Source organism: Pan troglodytes, chromosome 19 (assembly GCF_028858775.2).
Source record: "Pan troglodytes isolate AG18354 chromosome 19, NHGRI_mPanTro3-v2.0_pri, whole genome shotgun sequence".
Classification (NCBI taxonomy): domain Eukaryota; kingdom Metazoa; phylum Chordata; class Mammalia; order Primates; family Hominidae; genus Pan; species Pan troglodytes.
This window is the reverse complement of record NC_072417.2, coordinates 22,600,799-22,617,111: the sequence shown is the minus strand read 5'-3', so window position 1 is coordinate 22,617,111 and position 16,313 is coordinate 22,600,799. Positions and strand designations below refer to the sequence as shown.

General features: G+C 59.0%; 1 protein-coding gene across 12 annotated transcripts in view; it reads left to right on the top strand.

Moving 5' to 3' along the window:
- The first annotated feature begins 612 nt into the window (after positions 1 to 612).
- The window catches only part of FMNL1 (formin like 1), a 25,702-nt gene continuing 10,001 nt past the window's right edge, over positions 613 to 16,313 (top strand). For 6 of the 12 annotated variants that reach the window (XR_010152819.1, XM_009431963.5, XM_009431961.5 and 3 more), the window contains exons 1-8: positions 613 to 1,258; positions 9,625 to 9,708; positions 11,388 to 11,501; positions 12,245 to 12,318; positions 12,669 to 12,752; positions 13,093 to 13,221; positions 13,844 to 13,861; positions 15,148 to 15,256. Coding sequence is in view for 10 of the 12 variants with exons in the window: in XM_009431963.5 (XP_009430238.2) it covers positions 1,130 to 1,258; positions 9,625 to 9,708; positions 11,388 to 11,501; positions 12,245 to 12,318; positions 12,669 to 12,752; positions 13,093 to 13,221; positions 13,844 to 13,861; positions 15,148 to 15,256 (741 nt within the window). In the remaining 2 variants the exon portion in view is untranslated. The remainder of the gene's footprint in view (positions 1,259 to 9,624; positions 9,709 to 11,387; positions 11,502 to 12,244; positions 12,319 to 12,668; positions 12,753 to 13,092; positions 13,222 to 13,843; positions 13,862 to 15,147; positions 15,257 to 16,313) is intronic. The other 6 variants (XR_010152820.1, XM_054671362.2, XM_003315395.5 and 3 more) reach the window with 3 other exon arrangements.

Genomic DNA, 16,313 nt, shown 5'->3' with positions numbered 1-16,313 from the left:
AGATTCTTTTTCCCTCCTCTGCGGTGCCCGCTCCTTTTCCAGCCTTGTGGCTGGCTCTCATCCTCCTTTCCGCAACCCCCCACTCCTCCTTGGGACCACCTTGGCGGGCCCAGCTTCTCGCAGCCTGCCATATTCCATAGGTGCCCCCATTCTAAAACCTGTAGGGGTGCCCTGCACAGGCGCACGGTTGGTCGAGGTGGGACAGGTGGCGGGGGTCTCCACTGGCCTGCGTCCGCGCCCCCCACCCTGTTTAGGAGTTCCTGTTTGGAGATGGCTCCCCCTGGTCCTCAGCTCGTCTCTGGGCTAAGCAGGGGAGGAGAGAAATAAAAGGTGGGGGGCCTGGAAGGGGGTTCCCACCTTCTCAGTCCGGGACCCGAGACGGGAACGCAGCCCTGGCGCGCCAACGCTGCACCACCGTGGGTCTCCGAGCCGTGCTCGCAGTCGCTGAGATCCTCGGTGCGGAGAAGATGTGCCCCTCCGATCCCCAAGCCGTGACCCCCCTCACCCAGACCCGGCCAATCCCTCGCCCGAGGCGAGCGGGAGGATGCGGTTCTAGGACCCGGAGGCGCCGCCGAGCGCGCCGCCGCCTCGGCCTCGCCTCGGTGGCCTCCCGCTCCGGCAGGTGAAGCGGCGCCGGCCGCCCCCTCTGCGGCAGGTGAAGCGGCTCGGCAGCCCACTCCCCGCCCGCCATGGTTGCGGGGGTCCCCCGGCCAGCGCCCGCCCCCTCCCTCCAGCCCGCCCCCCTGGGGCTGGGTGCCCGGCGGCGGCGGCGAACTGCGGTTTGCGCGCACGGGGAGCGACAGCAGAAGTTCGAAAATCGCCGAGGGGGGAGCCAGCGCCGCAGCTTCCTGCCCCCGGCCCAGCCCTCTGGCCCCGGCGGCCTGCAGCCTGACTTCCTCCCCCAACCCTGCAGCTCGCCGCCCGGTCCCACGGACGGGGCCGCCCCGATGGGACGCCGCGCTCCGGCCCCTGCGCGCCGCTGAGCCGAGCGCCCCCGCCGCCGAGACCCCCGCCGCCGCCGCCAGCCGCTGCCCCCTCGCCCCCGCCCGGGTCGGGAGCCTCGTCCCCGTCCCCCGGAAAGCTGGATTTCCGAGGCTGGAGGCGCCTGGCCGGCTGGGTGGGGACCACCATGGGCAACGCGGCCGGCAGCGCCGAGCAGCCCGCGGGCCCCGCCGCGCCGCCCCCCAAGCAGCCCGCGCCTCCCAAGCAGCCGATGCCCGCGGCCGGAGAGCTGGAGGAGAGGTTCAACCGCGCCCTGGTGAGTGCGACCCGGAGGCGGGTCGGGCGCGGGCGGGGGGCGGCAGGGGCGCGGCAGGGGCTGGGCGCGCGTCCCCGCCCCCGGGGACTCAGGTGCCGCTTGGAGATCCCCGGTCCGGCAGCTGCCCCCTCCGGGAGGTGGGAGCGACAGTGGCCTTTTTTTCAGAGTGACTTAGCACTCTCCCCCCAAAACTTTTTTCAGTTATCGCCCGGTCTCCCTCCCTAAGACACCTCCACCCCAGCTGGGTCTAAAGGTCTAAACAAGTCTGTCCTGTGAAGAAGTTGGGAGCGGGGCACGCACAGGGGTCCCGGGTCGCCCCCTTCCCCACTGCACGCAGGCCCAGCCACCGGGCGCGGGTCTGGGGCATCTGCCTTTCTGTGTCTGGAGTCAAAGATGAAAGGGTTACAACCTCCCGGGAGCGGGAGACCTGCTGGAGGTGTTGGGTCCTGATTTGTTGGGCGCCTGGGCTGCGGGGAATGGGGTTGTCGGATCATGGCCAGGAGGTATCTGTGTTTCTACCCCGCCATATGTCAGAGCCAGGGTGCCTGTGGGTCTTTATCTTGGGGCATCCTTTCCAAGCCACTGAAGGGAGTAAGATGAGGGAGGGTGGGGTCAGGACGGGTGGGTCGCCCAGGCTAGGGGTGGAGCAAAATCTGGAACCACCCCCCTCTGTGCCTACCTGGGGAATTGGAGCGGGGTCGCTGGGGAATAGGTCTCTGGGAGGGAACCATCAGCTCAGGCCGAGCCTGGAAACAGTCAACATGTTCAGTGGGGTGGGGGCTCCAGAGCAGACTCAGGGGTCTCCAAGACCCTGCATAAGGCAGAAGTAGGGAGAGGAAGAGCTGCTCACTCTCACTCTCCCCACCCCCGACGCCCTGGCCCTGGCTCCCTCCTCTAACTAATTGCCTGGTGGCCTGCCTGCTGTCAGCCTTCCCTTGCTGGACGCTGGGTGACAGGCAAATGAGGCTGTGCCTTCTCCCAGATGCATTTCCCAGTCCCTGCAGGTCTGAGGGTGGGGGCTCAACGGAGACACAGGCCGCAGAGGGTGCTGGCTCAGTTGGTGGCCCTCCATCTCCTTGACATCATTTCCCCTCGCCTGGCTGGTCATTAGGCCATACGTGCTAGATCCTCAGCATGGCCCCAAAGGGTCGCCTCCTAACAGTTCCTGAAAATGTTGGCTTCTGTCCTCTCCCAAGAGAAGGCTGGGGGGAGTTTGGAGGAGCTATGGGGTGGCGAGGGATCCATCCTTGTGAAGACACCTTGCTTGATTAGAGGAGGGCAGGGACACTGAGGGATGCCTCACACCAGGCTGGCCCCTGACTTCTCCATCTCTCCACCTGCCCTGCTCCCCGCTCCCCAAGCACAGGACTTCACAAAGCTGAGCTGAGCTGAGCAGATGGGGGAGGGGGGAGAATGAGGAGACAGTCTCTGGGGGCCATCTGGAGAGCCTGCATTGGTGGTGGGTCCTTGGACCCCTGCCAACTGGTTGGAGGGACATGGGTCTGTCTTTCCGCCAAGTGTGTGTCTATGGTCGCGGGTGTGGGCTCTTGGGGTGAGGTCCTGACCCCAATCTTCTGTTTAGCACGCTGATGGGGAGGAGCCCTGTGAATAATTCAGACCAGGGGAAAATCCACAAGTCAAATGGTGAGGTTCTGATGTGTGTGTAGGACTTGTTTGCCCTGCTTGGATTTGTGGCTGTAACTGATTGGCTGAGTCTGACAGTAAATGCCACTGGGAGTCCCTGAGTACCAGGATGTGGAGGGGGGACACCCACAGGTGGGTCAGAGAGGGTGTGCTGGTGGAGAAAGTGGAGGTGCCTAGCAGAAATTTAGGGTAGCAGCACCCACCAGGGCTTACCCCCTACCAGGTGCCCAGGAACCCCATTGTGTTTATACCTTCTTCCTGGGGTGGCTCAGCCTGTCTTATATCCTGTTGTGGGCAGGTTAAACCCAATCTAAGGACACTTGGCTAAGACCCTGGTTCCTCTCATTCCCCACCAGCAGGGGCATGAGGCTTGACCCAGGGTGACAACCTTGACCTCTGCCTGAGGCTGCCCAGGGCTAAAGAGTTGGTTCAACCCTCAGGTCTGGCAGTGTATATCGCAGAGTTGGTCGCTATGTGAACCCCCACCCGAACCACCATGGCCAGAGCTGAGTCCTGTACTCGGTCAGTGTCTAAGAGGAGAAGAACCTTAGATTGCTGAGGGGAGGGGCCCACCGCCATCAGTGGTCCCCAGTCTCAATGGGAGAAGCACAGTCCTGCCCTCAGGGATGTAGTCCAGCGGCCCCAGGGAACCTCTTCCTTCCCCTTTTGTCCCTGGTGGGGCATAGGATCCTGATACCCCAAACTCTCCTTCCTCTCCTGGCTGTAGGACCTCTCTTGTGGGTGAGGGGTGTCCTCACTTACAGCCAGACAGGAGGTGCAGGGAGCCCTTCTCCCATGCAAGGGTGGGTGGTGGGGGGCTACCTTTCCAAGAAAGCTGTGAAAGAAAGGGGTGCCCCCTGCTTAAAATGGGGGTGGAGAGAAAGAGCAGGTTGAGCCAGGGTTTCCGGCTGCTGCCTTAGCAACAGCAGAGGAGCGATGGCTGCCCAGCCCCACGGGCCTGCTGTGATGGTGGGAACACCAGCCAGCGGGGCGCCAAGCTCTCGCCTCTCCTACGCCCATGCCCAAGGCTGGGTGTCTTCCAGCCCCTTCATGCCTTCCCCTGGGAGGCACGCAGGGTCAGGGACTGGGATGACAAGGCGACCTTTCCAGGCCTGCCAGAAGAGCCACGCTTACACCTGGGCCTGGGACACCCCTGATCTGCCGGGCAGGGAGAATCCCATAACCTTGGGGCAGAGGGATCAAGGGACGGTGTCAGGGGTGGTGTACATGAGGCCAAGAGCCATGCTGGCATCCAGTAGCAGTGGAGAGGAATTTGCCTGATGGGTGCTCTTGGCTTGTGCCCAGAGGCCTGGGTGCCTGGCCAGGCTGTGTGGGGAGGTCAGGATGGCCCCATATTGGGTGTGGGCCTGGAGTCCTGCTTGCAGCTGGGGCCCTTCCCTTCTGGGGCTGGCAGTAAAGGGCAGGAGGGACTGCAACTGAGGCACTGCCCCCTGGCCACTCCCACCTCCGGGACAGGGCAGATGAAGTGTGGGGACATGGAGCCATGGGGTCGCTCAGGCCTTATGCCTGCCATTTGCAGGACAGAGGATCTCAGGGGGGATGCGGCCATGTGGTCTGATGTTGGGCTGGGCAGAGGGGAGGGGTGACATTCCCAGCAGGCAGGGCTGGCACATACTAACCCTGGAAAGCCACGGATGTGGTGGGCATGATTCACAGTGACATCTGGGGCTGATTGGCAGAGAGCTGGGTGAGACGGGCAGGAGCAGGTGCTCTCAGGGCTACCTCTGCCTTTTTCCTGGGAACATGGAGCCCTGGAAGGTGGCTTGGGTGGCCTTTGAGGGGACAGGGGTTACTTATGGGAAAGGCAGGGACGTTTCCTGAGCTTGGGGGTCATGATGTTTGGGGGTTGAGATTCATTTTTGTCACTACCTGCATGGCCCTGGACAAGTTACTTAACTTCTCTGAGCTGTAGTTTCCCTCACCTGTAAAAAGAGAATAATAATGGCATCTGCTGGCCTCCTAGGATTGTCGAGAGGGTGAAATAGAGGACTTCGCACAGTGCCTGACACAGAGCAGATGCTCAGTAACCCCCCTCCACTGTGAGAAAGGGGATAAAGCTGGAGCTGATCTGGTCCTCTCCATCTCAGGGCCCATTTAGCGGAGGGAGCCCAGACCCTGCCTGTCCCCTCCCTCCACCTCCACCAGCAAGAGCACCCAAGGTTACTGTGCACTCCCCAGGAGCCCCAGATCCTTAGCTAGTGAGGGCCAGGCAACCTCCCCACCATTATGCAGGTCACCAGCAGTGGGGCCCAGACCGAAAACTGCCTGGTGGCCGGAAACCGCTGGAGGGAGGGCCCACCTCTCCTGGAGGGTGGGGCAGCGGTGGTGCTAACGGTAGCAGTGTGCACATGGGAGGGGGAGGGGAGGCCTCCACTTCCCCCTGAGAGAGGGTGTGCTGGGGGGGGGTTCCCCAGTGAGTAAGAGCTCTGTGTGGGCAACAACAGGAAGCGTGGGGCGCTGGGTGGCAGGAAGTGGAGCTGGCTGTTCCTGGTTCCTCAGATGGGGGATCTGGGCCAGGCTGTCTGCAGAAGACCCCTGGGGGCCAGGACCCACATTTCCCATTCCCCGGCTGCTCCTTCTTTGGAGGAAGCCGGGTCTTCCTTGCTAGCTTGCCACCGAGGCCACCCTGGGCAAGCACCTTAACCTCCTTGAGTCTCAGTTTCCCATTTGTGAAATAGGGATTATAACAGTATCTATTTTGTAGGCTTGTTGAGGTTTAAATGAGTTTTAATGTAAAGCGCTTAGAACGGCACCTAGCACCCAGTGTTTGGGGATTGAGAGATTAATTCTGAGTTGAAAAAAAGTGTCTGGGGAGCGTTTGTTATTGTTACTGTTGTCGGTGTTGTTTTCCTCCTACCAGCCTGGATGATATAGGTAGTGGCTTCCACCCTGCTTGCCCTTGTCCCAGCTGTGGGGACCCTTGAACTCTGATGGGAGAAGCTGTTAGCTCTTTGGGTCCTCAGCACCTGATCCTGGGGCTGGGTCTCCTCATAGATCTCCTGTAAGCCTGGAATTGCTTATAAGAGCTCCAGAAAATCTATATGGCAAAGTTTAAAAAAGTAGGTAAAATTGATTGTGTTTGGATATGTGCCGAGAACACTACAACTAAGGTTGAGACCATATAGAGGTGGGCGGGTGGCAGGGAGATGGATGGGGGAGTGGGGGCTGGGGGACAGGCTCAGCTTCTGGGCCCATCGGGCTGAGGAAAGCCTGTGGGGCTGGCCTGAGACTGGGATTGATGTCCAAGTTCAGGGGTACCCTGGGTCTTGAAGGGCTAGGCCATAGGGAGAGATGGGCAGGTGGACTGAGACGTAGGCTCCGCTCAAACTGAAAGTGAAACCTTAGGGTGTGGCTGTGTCCAGATGTGGACGCAGCCCCTTCAGCCTCCTGGGACACTGTCTCAGAAGTAAGCACTGGTGTGGGGGAGGTGGGGGAAGGGCTCTTAGCAGTGTCTTTTGGGGGCTGGTCTTAGGTGAGCAGATGCTGGGGGTCCCCTCTCACACTCAGGGCAGGGAGGGAGGAGAATGGTCCCCATACATTCTAATAGAAAGATGTGGGGAATCAGTTCCTTTTCTCGGCCACACCCTAAAAGATGAATCCTGTCTCTTTCCTCATCTGGCCCAAAGCACTAAAGGCAGCAGGGAAAGTAGGCTGAGGCTAGTTAAGGTTTGGCCAAAGCCTTGGAGACAAGTCTGTGTTTCTGGATGTTTTCACAAACTTCTGCTCACCCTACCATCCCCTACCCTGGGGTCTTCCATGGACCCCTGCTCCTCCACCTCTTCTGCCTCTGTGAAGTGCTTCTTCATAGTGTTAGGCCACTGAAGAGCTTTGTTAAATCCAAACTCAACTTCTCACTGAGTGTTCCAGGAGCTCCGTGAGTGTGAGGCTCCGGTGAGGGAGTGCGCCCATTTTATGGAGGAGGAAGCTGAGGTCCAAGGGGGCAAAGAAGCTGTAGGGCTAGTTGGGCCTGGGTCTTTTGAAGCCAGCTCCAGGTCCTCCATGTGGCAGCTCATAGCTGTCCCTCCCTGCCCCCTTCAGGAGGCAGGTATCCCGCCCACCTGGACTGCCAGCCCCTCCCCTCCTACTTGAGCACTGTCAGCCAACTCTCCGTGTGTCCCCCAGCCCCCCATCCCATGGTGCTGCTGCCTCGCTGAAGGCCCTGGTCTGGGGGTCTGTTCCTGTTTTCAGGGTGGCCTCACTCCACCCCGAGTGAGTGGCATCTGATGGCCCCTCTCCTACTCCCTGGAGTGCCTGGCTCCTCGGTGGGCACAGCCACAGCTGAGGAGCAGCTGCTAATTAGTGTTCAGCGCTGTCAGAGCTATTTCTGATTTCTGAGCCTAAATTTAGCCTGTCTGGCAGGCTGGCATGTGGGCCTGGGGGCCTGAGAAGGCCCAGGTGGGGAAGGGGCATGGGTACCCTGCCCTCCACCACTGTTCAGACAGGTGCTCCAGGCCCCAGCAGAGGCCTCCCCTCGGCAGTAACAACCAGGGGGCTGTCCTGGGGGAGTGGACCCAGGTGGTGGCTCAGAGTCAGCTCCAGGCTCAAAGCCAGCCCAGCTCTCCTCTTACTGGCTTCGTAACCTTGGGCAGGTCACTAAACTAATCTGTGCCTGCACCTGTGAGGTGGGAATGTTAACGGTGCCAGTGACGGCAGTGAGGGTGGAAGGCAGTCGTCGGCGCGCAGGGCTCAGAGCAGTGCCTTGCACAGTAGGCATTCTGGCGGAGCTGGCCACCTGACTGTTGGGGATGTCATTATGACTAGTTACTGCCTCTAGAAATGCCGCTGGGGCCATTCCAGAACCATAAAGTTCCCTGGGTGGGTGAGGGCCTGGGAGGATTCATGTCGGGAAGCATCTGTCCCCTCTGTGGCTCTGTGCTGGGCTCAGCCATCCCCTTACTCCCTGGCCACCATCTCCGTCTTTTGTGCCGGCCACGGCTCCAGTTTCCCTGGCACTGCTGGCCGTGTCTCTCCTCTTTGTCCCTTTTCTCCACCTTGCTCCCACCTTAGCCCTGCCCCACCCTTTGTCCCTGTGGGGTGGGGGTGACTGAGAGACATCATCAGCAAGACGGATCAGAGAGAGAGACAGACAGATGGACAGGGACAGAGAGACAGATAATGACCTCGCCTCCTTTGTACTCCTGGGCGGTTCCCCCCACCCCCTGGCCCTGTGGTAGCAGGAGCTGTCCTGGCCCTTGGAGGGCTGGGGGAGGGCGGCTGATGAGACAGCGGTGGTTTCCTCAATCCAGGCACACTTTCGCAATAGGGGAGAGGAATGACGTATTCCACCCCCTTCAGCCGCTGGGGGCGGGGGGCCTGGCGGAGGGGCAGTTTCACCTCTCCAGCAGGGCCTGGCCGGAAAGCTTAGGCAATGGAGGCTGAGCGCACCCAGCTTCCTGTTGTCTGGGCCTGACCCAAGGCAGTGATTTTGGGGGTAAGGTCTGGCTGGAGCCCCAGAACTAGGCCCAGCACCCTGGAGAGGAAGCTGGCTGGGGAGCCTCAGGTGGGTGTGGCCCTCTGACTGCTCCAGCTGTGGCCTCTCTGCAGAGCCACATGACTGAGGGTGTGGAGCGTGAACCACCATGGCTGGTGAGCCCCTCAGGGTCTCCCACATCCCCGATGGAGACTCTTACTCAACTCAGATCTCCTTGAGGGCAGGAACTGTCTTTTTGGGCCAGACATATAGAAGGCTCTTAATAACCTGGGGTTTACTAAATTGAAGGGAACTGGCCTCATCTTTTGGGTCTGCCAGGGAGACAAGCCACGTCTGGGGGTCCAGAAAGCCCCTGGTGCTATTGACACCTGGTTGATTCTGCAGCCCTGGGCTGGCCCTAACCTGCTCCGTGGTGGCAGGGGCACCGTACCCTTGTCGTCTGTGGCCAGGGGAGGAGGACCCAGGCAGAGCTCTGTTGACATTTCTCAGCTCCTGGGGGAGTCCCAGCTGGGCGGCCCGCACCACAGACCCAGGGCACTGGCTCTTCTCCCCAGTGCTGAGGCCGAGTGACCTTCCCCGCAAATCTCCCCGCCCCTGCAGCTGTGATCTGGAACTCCCTGCCTGCTGACATGGCCGCCCTCAGCTCCCCCAGCCCTCTCCTTCCTTTCTCAGCCTTCTCCTCCAAGTGGGGGGGGCTGGAGAGGGATGAGGAGAAGGCTGCTGTCCACTCTCCTTGCAAGAGGTTTCCTGGTGTTCGTGAGGCACTGGTGCCCTGGGCCTGGTCTGTGTACACATGGGATCTGGTGGCACGTGGAGGTGGGACACTGGCCACTGGCCACTGGCCACACTTTGGCCTGACTGGTGATGGCTCCCCTGTTAGCTTCCCACCAGAATGGGGGAAGAGATGATGCCCCAACAGGAAAACTGGGGCCCAGAAGTGTCTCAGGTCCCCAGAGAGGTAGGCTGACAACCCACGCACCTGCCTGCACACCAGGCAGGCCAGGGAGGCGGTGTGGGGGGTGACACAGCGCAGGCAGACTCGAATTCAAATCCTGCTCTCCCTTCTAGCTGGTGTGCCCCGGGAAAGGTGCTCTGTCTCTCTTGGCCTTGGTCTTCTCATTGGATAACACTACGTATCTCCTAGGGTCAGAGGATTCATGGGGGTGATGCACCTCCTAGGGAGCCAAGTGGGTTTCCCCCAAATGCCCATTCTCCCCTCTCCCCTTGTTGGGGCCCCAGGCTCAGGGGTCTTTGTCCTCCCTGCCCCCAGAACTGCATGAACTTGCCCCCGGACAAGGTCCAGCTGCTGAGCCAGTATGACAACGAGAAGAAGTGGGAGCTCATCTGTGATCAGGTAGGTGCCAGCACTGCCCAGCCGCCCTTTCCCTCCCACTGTCAGTACCCCACCCTGACCAGGCTGGGGCTATGGGGAGAGGGGCACTGCCATACTGCCCATAGGGCCAAGACTCTGCTCAGTGGCCAATGTAGCACCTGGGGAGGGTGCTGGGGTCTGCAGGACTCCCAGATCCCTTTCTCTTGAACTCCCCAAAAGACCTTGTGAGTCACTAGCAGGGCTGGGTCAGCTTCGGAGGAGCTGGCAGAGCTGGTTCAGGCTGGGGCAGCTGGGGCCTCGCACTGTCACTGTCCTCCTGCTGAGCTTCCTGAGAAACCTCTCTGGACTGGGGAAGGGAGAGGGTGACCCTGGGGTTGGACATCTTCACCTGACCCCATGGGAGGGAGGGATTAAGGGGCGGGAATTCCTGCCCTTTTGCCTTGGGTCCAGAGGAGCTGCAGTTGACCAGCAACTCCCCAAGGCCAGCCACTTTGGACCCCTGCTTTGGTGCTCCGTCCAGGTGCCTAGACTCATGGGTCACTCAGCTGTCCCCACCCCTCCAGCTTCAAGGGCTGAGGTCGGCCATGGGCCGACCCTCTCCCAGCGCTGGGCTGGGTGGGGCTCGGCTGCCACAGGGATTCTGTGAAGGAGGGAGGCTGCAGAGGCTGGGGGTGGGGAGTTGGGAGCTGAGAGCCTCCCCTGGGAGCCAAGGCTGGGCCTTTGCCTCCTGTTAATGAAGCAGATGGCCTGAGCCGGCTGGGCAGCAGTCCAGGGGTAAGGGCTGGGAAGTGGGAAGAGGGTGGAGAGCTGCCCCTGGAGTCTCTGGTACGGGTCCCCTTGGAGCAGCTCAGCCTGACATCTCAGAGGTTGGGGGCTCAAAGGGCTGGAAGAAGTGAAAGTCTGAGGGGTGGCTCGGCGAATCTGAGGGGTTTGGGTTGGAAGGGTGGGGGCCCCTCTGGGGAGGGGTCTTTGCCGTGGTCCCTGCCTCTTTGTGTGAGTGGCCGCTGGAGCCTGCAGTGGGGTGGGGGGATTAGGAATTGCATCGCTGAGCACAGGAGAGGAGCACGCAGGTTCCTGCCAACGCAGACGTGCAGGGCGGCTGGGTCCGAGTCCTACCCAGGTGCTGGGTCCCCTTCACGAGGCACCTCCAGCCGTCCTTCCCCACCGGATCCCAGCTCTGGTCCAGGGAGGGCACCACCTGCCGGCTAGACTGAGTTCCTTCCCACCCCAGGGTGGGGCCTACGGCAGGACTGACCCCTGCATAGTCCACCCCAAAGCTGTGTCAGGGCTGTGGCCTGGGAGCCCATACAGGAAGGGCAGGCTAGGCCTAGGCCAGGGGTCTTTAAAGTGGCCCGATGCTAGCTGGGCGTGGTGGTGCACACCCGTAGTCCCAGCTACCTGGGAGGCTGATGTAGGAGGATCGCTTGAGCTCGGGAGTAGGAGGCTGCAGTGAACTATGTTTGTGCCACAGCACTCCAGCCTGGGCCACAGGGCAAGAAAAGAGAAAAATAAAAGAAAAGAAAAAAAAAGAAAGTGGCTTGGTGGACTGTTTGGGTTTATACCTTTGGTATTTCAGAGGCGTCTTAAGAAAGCCTGGGACCTCAGATCAGAGCTGAGAATGGGACACTGGGACGAGAACTGGTCATTTGCCCTGGGGTAGCTCTGGCTGGTTTTCTGTACACCCCATTCCATCTCCCCAGGAGCGGTTTCAAGTCAAGAATCCCCCCGCAGCCTACATCCAGAAGCTGAAGAGCTATGTGGATACTGGTGGGGTCAGCCGAAAGGTAGCAGCTGATTGGATGTCCAACCTGGGGGTACATGTCTCCCCTCTTTACTCTGTCCCTTTCCCCCACATTTTCCAAGCTCTGGGCAGCTGGAGTAACTGTGTGTACAGACTTTTCTATGTGCGTGTGTGGGTGCATGTATGAGTGTGTGTGTGTGTGTGTTTGTGTGTCTGTGTATTTATAGGGGACTGAGAGTGCCCTGGGTGTGCACTTTAGATATTCCTCTGTACATCCTGTGTGTGCTTACATGGACACATTCTGTGTACTTATACTGTGTGTATACACATGTGCAGCCCATATGTCCATACATAGGTGTGTGTGTATACTATGTGTGTACTTTGTCCACTTATGGATGTGTGTGTGTACCATTGAGTCCATATCTAGGAGAGAGAATGTGTGTGTGTGTGTGTCCATGTATGGATGTGTGGATATTCTATGTCTGTATTTAGAGTGCATGTATATGGATGTTCATGTGCTGTGTGTGTGTGTGTGCGCACGCACACCCTGCCTCTTTGTGTGTGCATGTGTATACCTTGTGTGCCCATGTATCGGGGGTGTGTGTACCCTGCTTGTCTATGTATGGGGGAGCACACGTAGCCTGTGAGTTCTTATTCTGCTGGGCAGGTGTGTGGAGGTGGTGGGGGAGGCTGAGCATGAAAGGCCACTTGTGCCAGTTGGAGGAGGGTGGGCGCTGCTGCCTGCTGCCTCAGGACTTGGTGGGCCTGTGGGAGGCCGGGCTCCACCCACCAGCCTTCCCTGTTCTCGGTCCCCAGTTTAAGAGGCGAGTTCAGGAGTCCACACAGGTGCTACGGGAGCTGGAGACCTCCCTGAGGACCAACCACATTGGGTGAGTGAGGGCTCAGATCTTCCTCTCTGGGCCTAGGAAGGCTCTGCTTCCAGGCAGCTCCTGGAGCTTCCCCTTCCTACTCCCCCTGCCCCCTGCACAAGGCTGTGCTTGTGGACCACCTCCTGGAGGTGTCCAGGACAGCTTCCCCTCCCCTTCCTGCCCATGCTCTGACTGGCACCTTGAGGCATGGCTGGGCTGTGGGACCCACCTGAGTCTCCCAGAATCCTTTGGTATCATTGGGTCTTTGGGGGTTGAAAGGGCACCCCAGGGGTCCTTGCTGTCCCTGTTCTGTGCCCATCTGGGGCAGGACCTCCTTTCTGGCTGGAGCTCAGGGAGCCCTGTGCCCACAGGTGGGTGCAGGAGTTCCTCAATGAAGAGAACCGTGGCCTGGATGTGCTGCTCGAGTACCTGGCCTTTGCCCAGTGCTCTGTCACGTAAGCCCCCTGCTCCCAGCCCTCATGCCGCTCCTCAGAGCTTTGATCCCCGTCTCCCTGCATCTCACCCACTCCCCTGGCCAGTTTCAAGCCAGGCAGCCCGAGCCTACCCTGGAACCCTCCATTTGGCCTTGAGCGATGCTCCTTCCAGAAGGCCTGCCCCCAACAGGGAGGGGTGGCCTCTCTTCCACCACTATGTTCAGCACAGTGCCAAGAACACAGCCTCCTCCTCCTGCTCCTTAGTCTCACCTGCAGGTCTGTCTCTCCTTGCATTTCCTCTGCCCCCTCTTAAGTGGCCCCTGCAGTGTTGGCCTCCAGCCCCATTGCATCCTGTCCCCAGGTATGACATGGAGAGCACAGACAATGGGGCTTCCAACTCAGAGAAAAACAAGCCCCTGGAGCAGTCTGTGGAAGACCTCAGCAAGGGTCCACCCTCCTCTGTGCCCAAAAGCCGCCACCTGACCATCAAGTATGTGGGCCACAAGGTGGGGTGGTGGGAGAACAGAGAATTCAGCCCCCACACTGCTGCATCTAGCCAGCCCACCCCGGGCCCTTGGGGTTGGCGAGAGGGGTAGCCACGCATTAGGGGTCCGAGTAAGGGACTCATACAGAGTTTGGGACACCAGTATGTTAAGAAGCCATCAGGGGTGGGGCTGGGTGCTGTGGCTCATGCCTGTAATCCCAGCACTTTGGGAGACTGAGGTGGGCAGATCATTTGAGGACATGAGTTTGAGACCAGCCTGGCTAACATGGTGAAACCCCATCTCTACTAAAATACAAAAATTAGCTGGGTGTGGTGGCGCACGCCTGTAATCCTAGCTACTCAGGAAGCTGAGGTGGGAGAATCGCTGGAGCCCAGGGAATGGAGGATGCAGTGAGCTGAGATTGCACCACTGCACTGCAGCCTGGGTGACAGAGTGAGACCCTGTCTCAAAAAAAAAAAAAAAAAAGAAAAAGAAAAAAGAAGCCATCAGGGGTGGGCACCTAGAAGTTGGAGTCTGGATGGGTCTGGGATAAGAAGGGAGTTTCTGGGTTGGTGGGACCCCTCTTGTATGCATCTAATCCCCTGTTTTCTCCCATGCGGCCTCCAGGTGTCCCCCTTCTCCCCGGTACGTAGCCATCTAGGGGCAGGTGCATGCCTGGCTGACTCCCTCCCAGGGTGGTGGTGGGTTAGGATGAGGTATTCAACTGATGTCCCTGGGTTCAGTGCTGTGGCTGGGTTCCTCCATCCTAACACGGGCATCTTGCTGGGAGGCAGGAAGCAGGCAGTAGATTGACCCTAGAGCATCTTGTGAATCCCTAGCTTCCTGCTTTGGGTCTAGAGGATTGATTGCATATTAAGCCTCAAACTTTCACAATATGTTATTTGTCCATTCATGCAATTATGCATTCAGCAAACTTTTTTTTAACACTTAGTATGTATTAGGTGTATGGCAGGTGCCCAGGAGACAGGTCACCCTGCCCTCAGGGGCCCACAGTCTAAGTGGGGGACAATTTAGTGTGACAGGCTGTCATGGAAGTGTGCCTGGGAGCTCTGAGAAGGGAGGTGGCCACCACTTGGGACATCAGGAAGGCTTCCCAGAAAAGGTGACACTGGAACTGTGTCTTACAGACAGATACAGGCTTTACAGGCAGCCATGGGAACAGGGAAGAGCATTCCAGGCAGGAGGAACAGCATGAACAAAAACTCTGGCATATTAGCACAATGACAAGAAAGGGTGATGTGGCAGGAGGGGGTGAAGGCGGGGCCTCCCGGTATTACTGGGAATGTGATAGAATCGTCAGGGAGACTGACATGTGGAAGTCCTGGTCGGCAGTTCTGCAACAATGAAAACATCACACATTTGTTGGCGAAGAATAAGGGAGTACAGTCATATAGCACTTACTATGTGCCAGGCACTGTTCTAAGCCTATTCCATAGTCCCAACAACCCTGACAGGAAGCTACTATTATTAGCATTCCTATTCTAGAAGCGAGGAAAGTGAGGGACAGGGAGATTAAGTGACTTGTCCAGTAAATGGTGAGCTGGGATGCGCCTGAACCCTGGCAGTGTGAATTCAGATCTGCGTCTCACATTGGAAGATGAGCCCAAGTGGCCATGAGCGCCACCTTGTGGTGATCCTTCCCATGTCTCTTCCTTCTATAGACCCTCACCCTACCAAGTCCCTGGGAAGTGTCTTTGCTTCCGTGTCCCCCCTCCTCCAAGCATGCCAGACCCCAGGTCTAAGGACTGAGGAAGCCTGCCTGCCCTCAGCCAGCCTCTTTGGTTGGGTAGATGGGATGTGGTGCCGTCAGGTTCCAGATGTGCCTCCTCTTACCCCAGAGGCTGAGTGGTGGGGAAACAGGAAGCTGGGGCTCACTCTGACTCCTGCTGCCTCCTCCACACCCCGCCCAGGCTGACCCCAGCCCACAGCAGGAAGGCCCTGCGGAATTCCCGCATCGTCAGCCAGAAGGACGACGTCCACGTCTGTATTATGTGCCTACGCGCCATCATGAACTACCAGGTCAGCCGGGGGGGCGTGGGACTGGCGACTAGGGAGCCCAGCCTGTCCTCACTGGGGGCTACACAAGCTGCCGAGGCTCTGGGATCCACTGTCCCTTTACCCTGTGCTGTGCTGGGGAACTTGCGCATCTGGGCTGTTGGCTCAGGCTTTTAAGGCTGATGAGTCTTGAGGGGAAGCCCATGTTTTTGCTGCCTCTGTCAGGTTCTCTGAGTACCCCTGCCCATGGCTGGGGCATGAAGGAGCCTCACATAGGGACTGGGCTCACCTACCAAGAAGGGCTGGCCAGAGGACCAGGGGAGAACAGCCTCGGGTCGATTCATTTGGAGGGCTGATGGGTGAAGCTGGGTCCTCCTTTACTTAGCCCGCCTTTAAGCCAGCTTCATGGTTTCCAAGGTGCCTGATGCTGGCTTTTGGAAACACAAAGGTTTTTAAAAAGAGGCCAGGTGCAGTGGCTCATGCCTATAATCCCAGCACTCTGGGAGGCCGAAGTGGGAGGATTGCTTGAACCCAGGAATTCGAGATCAGCCTGGGCAACATACTGAAACCCCATCTCTATGAAAATAAAAAAATAAAAAATAAATAAAGAGAGGCCAGGCGTGGTGGCTCATATCTGTAATCCCAGCACTTTGGGAGGCCAAGGTGGGCAGATCACCTGAGGTCAGGAGTTTGAGACCAGCCTGGCCAATATGGCGAAACCCCGTCTCTACTGAAAAAATACAAAAAAAATCAGTTGAGTGTGGTGGCAGGTGCCTGGACTCAGCTACATGGGAAGCTGAGTCAGGAGAATCACTTGAACCCGGGAGGCAGAGGCTGCGGTGAGCTGAGATGGCGCCACTGCGCTCCAGCCTGGGTGACAGAGGGAAACTCCATCTTGAAAAAAAAAAAAAAGAGAGAAACAAGGCCAGGTTTTGATGGCCACAGAAGTTGCGGTTGGATACGAAGAACTTCCTAAACTCGAGGGCAGTTAAAAATCCACGTGGCGCGGCACTGACTCTGCTGGGGTGGCTGAAGTCCTGGGGGGCCCTTCCTGGAGACACTGACCTCTCCTCTCTCCCCA